Source organism: Sciurus vulgaris, assembly GCF_902686455.1.
Source record: "Sciurus vulgaris genome assembly, chromosome: 11".
NCBI classification, from domain to species: domain Eukaryota; kingdom Metazoa; phylum Chordata; class Mammalia; order Rodentia; family Sciuridae; genus Sciurus; species Sciurus vulgaris.
The window spans coordinates 13,833,175-13,840,021 of NC_136472.1; the positions used below are offsets into that span (position 1 = coordinate 13,833,175).

Here is a 6,847-nt window from a genome sequence, read left to right on the forward strand (position 1 = left end):
TGACTTCTCTCTTGATAGAGGAGTAGTGAGTAATAGATGAGAAAGAGATCCCTGGTGGAGCTTTCTCTCTGTGGAAGGAAGCATCCTGATGCAGAGAAAACAACCCTCTCACTACACCACACTCATGAATAGTGACCCCTACTTTATAAATGGAAAACATGAGTCCAGCCAAGCTAAGATCTACTCCAGCCACAGTACCAGTAAGTGGTCAGTTCACTGAGGAACTTGAGGACCCACTCATCAAAGCCGAGCTAATCTATTGGGAGAAATCTATCCGCTCAACTCTTCTTCACAAAATAGCCTGGCCTTTTCTCAGGAAAGGAGAGACGTTCTTTGATATATTGTCTGCAAATGAAGTTTGAGATGAAGTACTTAAGGAGATGTTATTGGAAATGTCTGCATTTATTCCAGCAAAGATAAAGATCTGTTGATTTGGATGGGGACAGCAAACAGAACTGGATTACCTGAAAGAAAAGAAAGAAAGAATGAAGAAATCTCTGATGTTCTGATGTTGGGTAAATACAGTTTTACCCTGATTCTCACTTTCAGAAACCAACCTCATTTCTTTCCTCCTGGGTTTGAGCAACCTCTCTAACCGGAAGACCATGGTCTCCATTCCTCTCCTTCCTTTGATCTGACCTGCTCTTCCTTCCCTCAGTGTTTGACCACCTCAGGAAACACTGAAAGGTGCAGCCTGCTGTAGAAAACCACTTCACTTCTACGGCCTTGCCAGAATGAAGAGAACCCTAACCCTTGATCTGTGGTAACACATGGGCTGTTATGAAAATAACCTGCAACAAATAGCACCTTCTTTCTGTTTCACAGGTCTGAATATTTTATTTTATTTTATTTTTTAACAAGTTCATCATTTAATAAATCTGAATTAATTTTCACCACGTGGTATTGTACATGGTCATCTGTTAAAACAGATTTCTTTTTAACACATCTTAGTTTTAAAAAGTCATAGATACTGTGAGTTCTGTATAAACTGGTGGATAGCAAGTTGGTTCCTTTGTTTTGACTTATAAGCCTCAACTTCACCGCAGATTAAAGAATGTAGGCCAAAGAAAGCATAATCGGTCACTCGTATAGGACAGTATTGTTTCTATAATTTGAAGCTTTCTGAATGGATGGGTTCAGGCCTGATACAACTGTAAAAAGATTACTTAATGGATAGACTATATGGAAATTGTACAAAATGTTATTAACTTTAATCATTAATAGCTTAAACAGCACTATATTCTAATTGCTATTCAAAATCAAAAACCTGTTTTTGAATCCCTGAGGAGGCAGCAGGCGTGCACCGCCATGCCACCCTGTTCTTACACGTGTGTCAGTACATTTTCCAACAGAAACTTTGGCTTTAGGAAAGAGTCACAAACATTTAAAAGAATGGCTTTAATTGTCATTTTAAGTATATGGTAGGTAGGGGAAGTATGCTTTAATTAAATGTACATCATACCAGTGATGCTGGCAAGGTTGAAATAGTTACTCCTACTGTTGATAGCTATAAAAACTAGTTTGTACATGATAAGACAATGAGAAGAAAAAGCAATCCCTTTGAAACAAAATTTTAAATAAAAAATGCTCACAGTGGTTTGTATCAACAGTATGCATTTTATGACAATAACACGTACAGATTCAGAGCACCCTAGGGCTCTCTTTATATCCTAAGGAAAATGAGCATTTACATTATTCATGGGTTGTGCTGAATTTAAAAAAGATCAATTGTATACTTACCCCGTAGACAAGTAACTGTCTTGGGGTGTACAGCTTTAACACCATCATTAAAGTTGTTTGCAAAAGGAGCAGGGAATTAAAAAACAAAAGCTAAACACCTTTTCTTGGGAGTGGAGCGTCTTTCATTTGCTGCTATAACCAGCAAATGCCATTCGTTAACTCAAAAACAGAAGGAGGGCCCCCACAAACACAGATCTATCTGAGCAGGCTGATCAGTACATGACAGCTTTAAAAATGAAGGTTATACACTCTATGTTACAAGTCCCAACCAGGCAGTGGCAAAATGACACCTATTTCTTTGCTTGCTTTGTGATCATACCCCTTGGAGGTGTGACGGGTCTTGTGGCATTCGGCTTCTTTTTCTCTGCAGGCTTTAAAATCTGAAAGGAACACATTAGTGTTTCGTCCACACTCTTCATGGCACCTGCATTGTCAAACTCTCCACAATAATTGGGTGCAGAACACAGAGTGACTAACTGCCTCTTTGCAAAACATTCATATCCATCTTCAACCACCTGATGGGCTCTACAAATAAGATCCAAATCATGCTATGCAGAAATTTTGCAACCACTTCTGCACCAAATGTGAAGGACACTCCTCTGTCGCTTTCACCCCAGCCTAAGACATCTTTATCAGGGTCAGACCACAAAAGATCACAAAGAAGACCTTGATCTGGTACATCAGTTGGTTGCATAATTCGCCGAATCTGCTCCATAGGTTGAAGATCTGGTGATAAACTTCCATGACGCAGAATAGTTTCTCATCCTTGATGGCGGCTATGGGTAAACAGTTAAAACAGTCTGTGAAAGTTTTCCATAGTTTAATGTTGTATCTTCTTTTACACTCATTGTCAAATCCACAAATTCTATTGATGCTGGCACATTCATGGTTTCCTCTGAGAAGAAAAAAATTCTCGGGATATTTGATTTTGTAGGCCAGTAAGAGGCAGAATGTTTCCAGTGACTGCTTCCCCCTGTCCACATAGCCCCCAAGGAATAGAAAGTTGCTCTCTGGCGGGAAACCACCATATTCAAAAGGTCGAAGCAAATCGTAGTACTGCCCATGGATGTCACCACATATTTTGAGGGGAGCTTCAAGTTCCAGGAGGACAGGCTGACTAAGAAAGATCTCACAAGACTTTAAGCACAGTGCTCTGATTTCATTCCCCTGTAGCTGGACATTCTTACCTGGCTTGGACCCTCTCACCTCCAGCAGCCGTTGGATGATGCTGTGGATGTTGAGTTTATCTATATCCGCCATCGCCTTCCTGCCGCCGCCGGATCGCCAGGCCACCAGCACAGAAGCGGTGGTGGCGGCGGTGGCAGCAGCTGCTGCGGGTCCCCCCCAAGCCGCCCCACTCCCTGCTTCCTCCTTCTCTCCCCACTGGAACCACGAGACAGGTCTGAATAATTTAAAACGACATTCTGAGTCCTGGTTCCTTGAGAAGTATGGGGATGGAAAGGTGGAAAATGATCAGCATAATCTGCATGCTAAAATGAAGAGTAGACTTTATGGTGCTCTTTTCTCCAGCAGGATTCCCCGGTGTAAACCCCAGGACCATCAGATAGAGTTCCTCTCAGGCTTGGTCACTGGGGTTGAATATTCACTCAATGAAAGCAGAACGAGCCAACCAGGAATTTCACAGCAACTCGGAGCTACCGAAATGCCACTTCGTCATAGATGTGATCCGCAGAGACCTCTGGGAGCACTTGGTCATTGTTTGGTGAGTAGACCAGGACCTGTGGAAGACCACCACGTTAGGGTCCTGCAGTCGGGAGTTTAGGAGGGAAGAAGGAGGCCCACTCCTCAAGGAACAGCAAGGGCACTAAGCACCCTCCCTGGGCACCTGATGCTGAGGGTCTAAGCTGGAACCTGCTCTAAGCCCCCCAACCTTAGACCTTTCATAACGCCAGCGATGATCCCCAGAAACAAAGGAAAAGGAGACTCTTCAGGGTCTGGGGAAACTTCTTTGGCGGGGCCCACCTGCTCTCAGTGTTGGAATGGCTGCTCTTCAGTGGTAAGAACAACACTTTCCTTCTCTCCTTCCTGTTCTTTCCCATGATTGGAGTGGAGGACACACACACACACACACACACACACACACACATACACACACACACACACACACACACACACACACACACACACACACACACGCACAACCTGGGAGAGCAAAGAGAACCCCGTAAAGGCCCAGAGCACTCACCTTGCTGACAGAGCAAGCCGCCCTGCACCCAAATATGGACAGAGATGAAGCAATACAGGCTTCAAGCAGAGAGAGGGTGAGAACTCCAGTCACCAATGTCTGTAAAACAGCACGAGAAATAGCTATTGAGGGTAGGAAAGTGGTTCATAGGAGGGGACACACTGGGCACAGTGGATGGCAATATGTCACATCTGGTTCTCCCTTGACTCATTCGGCAGGAGCCCCTTTGCTCAGGAGGGATTCCTCAGCTTTCTCCCAATTCCACGCCCTGAATGATCAGCGTGAAAGCACACCATAGGATTCCTCTCTCCTTCCTGGGTTCAAGAACATCAGCTTCCAGCAGAAGTTCCCTCACTGACTTCTGAGGCTGTTTTGTTGCTGGTTGTTGCTTTTGTCTTGAGATCTCATTTGGAATTTGAAAATAACCGTTTCTTATCACCTGTGAAAATCTGTAACCAATGTCTGAACTTCCTCATGGAAGAACATGGAACATGGAACAACATGAACCGACACGCACATGCCTGTCAGTCCGTGTGTTGCTACAATCCTGAAGATAGTGAAGCGCCTGAAGCTCCCGTTTTCCTATTTCTCCTCAGCTCATTGGAAACCTAGTGAACAGGCTCCTTGGAGAACCTGAGTTCTGGTAGAATTTCCCACGGACCAACCAGGCAATGGCAGAGTGGTTGGAGAGGAATGATTGCCAAAGGGCTAATTTCACCCCTTGACACTTCCGGCAAGGTGCAAAGACCACAGTTCAGTAACCTTCAGGAAATTGTCCAGGATCTATAATCAGTGACCCCAGTCAGCAACATGATTAGAATTCACAAAGAATCCTAACTATAAACTTATTTATCCAAATATTTTTTGGAAAGGGAAATACTTACTCCAAAAAATAATAATTTTCTGGGGATCCATTTTATTGGTGTGAATATGTTTATTTCATCAAAAATCAGTACAGATGAGCCAATCCCTGCTATGGTGGCACTCACTGTGTTCATTCCAAGGCTGCCTTGGAGCTGGAAAAGAATGAAAGACAGAGATTGTTGGAAAGTCCGTCTTGTCTTCCTCCATTTTTGAGAAGTTGCTGAATCTTATTCCACTCAGCTCAGCTGGGTTTGGAATCCACTTGGGGACCTCACTACTCTGAACAAGCAGTAGGAAGGGGCACCTTTGATGACCTAGGGCTCTAACACAGCTTTCAGGTTGACCATGGAACATCACAGAGCTCAGACTACGTGGATCATTCTTGCCCCAAGTGCCATGGAGAGAATGTTCATAAAGACCCTCTCAACAATTCTAGGGTCCTGCACTGGAGAAAAAGCAATTTTTATGTGCCTTAATTTAAGTTTGAACAACCCCCTGACTCATTAGGCATCAGGACAGAGACACTTACCAGACGTTTGCTCATTTTCCTGCCAGCAGCAATGGACAGCACTCCAGATGTAAAGAACTGACCGAAGAGAGAGAATTCACTCAGAGTGTGCATCAGCTCCCCTGTTCCTACAGAAATCCCCAAGCTGAAATTACGGACCCAGTCATTCAGCCTAAACATGAGACCTGAACATAAAGACTCAAATTCTAAAAAGGGAGGATTAAAGGTATTTGCATATATTAGAAGAAGCTGGGAAGAGTGAAATGATTGCCAAATACTCACAAAGCAGGATCCCCAGACATGATAGCCTATATTAATGAACAAAAGGTCCCCGACTCGATAGGGTTGTGGCATAAAATAAGTCATTGCCCCCAGGCATAGAATCATCAGCCCAGTCAGGATCTGGGCCACCTGGGAAGGAAGACACATTCTGTGAGAAGGTGCAGTTTCTCAGCAGCGGGAACTTCTCCCAGATCATTGCCCACGAATCCTTCCCACCTCTCAGATCCCAATATTGGCACACCCCCCAGGGCCATGCCCATCTACACATTGAGCCTCTTCCTTTGTCAACACAGGACGCCGTCGTTGATATAAAGTACTTGCTCATGTGGTGCTGCGGGAGGCAGCCTGCCCCGAGGCCTGCACTCTGGAATCACCGTGCTTACACTCACCCCTAGGACCTGGGGCTGCCCCTTCAGGAAGAGCAGTAGACCCTTCTGCTGCTGGGAGAGCAGGGCCCAGGGGCCAGGCTGGCCTGGCTGGAGATGCTGTCAGCCCTGGGGAGGGTGATGGCTGATGCTTTGGCTGCGTCTGCCTCTGAAGTCCAGGCATTGCTGTTGGCACCAGGAGAGAAACACTGCTCAGCATGGGCTGCTTTCCCACACCTTTCTTGACCCATAGCAAAGGCCAGCAGCAGGGGACGCTTTTTCTCTCTGGGGAATGAATGACGTTTGATTTCCACCTCTGGCTTAGGGAAGAGCATGGACATTTCCAGGTCCTCATTCCCATACCCACCCAGGGGTCAGCTCAGATCATCCAAGAGCTGCCTCATTCTCAGCACTGACGCAGGGTCTCCGTTTGTAGGCCTGAAACCTGGCCGCCTCACCAGCGGCAAACTTGGGCAACCAGATTCTTGCACACCAGTTTCCTGGGGATCATTTACGGGGTCCCTAAGTCCAGGCAGTCACGCCCCTCACATTGGCTGTCTTCTGAGATCAAGCACGGGGCCAGCAGGAGCCTGGGCTCAGCCTACCTTTCCATCTCCTCAGAGTGCACCCAGGAGAGCCGTTATCCTCTCTGCTGTGAGGACGCTCTTCACTGTCCCCAGGAGTGACCTGTTCTGATCTGAGCTCTGTGAGGAGGCCCTGCCGGAGGTCCCACGTGGCCACACACTTCCCGTGGTTTATCTCACCATCCAGATAGAGGAGTGTGTGTGTCCTTTCTGGTTTGCATGGGTCCCTAGGATGGTGACCTCACTGCACTTCCTCCTGCTCAAGGTCATGCTGAAGGGAGGGCCTGCCCTCACCCAG

General features: G+C 46.1%; 1 protein-coding gene and 1 pseudogene across 8 annotated transcripts; both read right to left on the bottom strand.

Moving 5' to 3' along the window:
* Nucleotides 1-858: 858 nt before the first annotated feature.
* Nucleotides 859-3,002, bottom strand: LOC306641010 (serine/threonine-protein phosphatase PP1-gamma catalytic subunit-like; annotated as a pseudogene). The gene is made up of 2 exons (XR_013766799.1): nt 2,060-3,002; nt 859-1,151 (listed from the first exon to the last, which is right to left on the bottom strand). The product of XR_013766799.1 is annotated as a serine/threonine-protein phosphatase PP1-gamma catalytic subunit-like (transcript).
* Nucleotides 3,003-3,098: 96 nt separating this feature from the next.
* Nucleotides 3,099-6,646, bottom strand: LOC306638302 (membrane-spanning 4-domains subfamily A member 4A-like). Of its 7 annotated transcripts, XR_013757465.1 has the most exons (6): nt 6,571-6,646; nt 5,990-6,151; nt 5,601-5,729; nt 4,831-4,962; nt 3,947-4,045; nt 3,099-3,479 (listed from the first exon to the last, which is right to left on the bottom strand). XR_013757465.1 is itself a non-coding variant. In XM_079101568.1 (5 exons), exons 1-5 carry the CDS (start codon nt 5,745-5,747, stop codon nt 3,396-3,398), a joined length of 414 nt encoding a protein of 137 aa, XP_078957694.1. In that variant the 5' UTR covers nt 5,748-5,968; the 3' UTR covers nt 3,099-3,395. The 7 variants fall into 7 exon arrangements, 4 of the variants coding, with proteins under 4 accessions (XP_078957694.1, XP_078957693.1, XP_078957692.1 ...); XR_013757466.1 differs by having other exon boundaries at nt 4,831-5,729; XM_079101568.1 differs by lacking the exons at nt 5,990-6,151; nt 6,571-6,646 and adding an exon at nt 5,340-5,396 and having other exon boundaries at nt 4,936-4,962; nt 5,601-5,968.
* Between the last annotated feature and the right edge of the window lie 201 nt (nt 6,647-6,847).

Coding starts and splice junctions, on each gene's coding strand:
- LOC306638302 (XM_079101565.1), bottom strand. CDS start 5,747: ATGTGTCTTCCTTCCCAGGTGGCCCAGATCCTGACTGGGCTGATGATT. Junction 4,963..5,339: donor GGAAAATGAGCAAACGTCTG/GTAAGTGTCTCT, acceptor ATTCTTTTCCAG/CTCCAAGGCAGCCTTGGAAT. Junction 4,046..4,830: donor GAAAATTATTATTTTTTGGA/GTAAGTATTTCC, acceptor GCTGTTTTACAG/ACATTGGTGACTGGAGTTCT.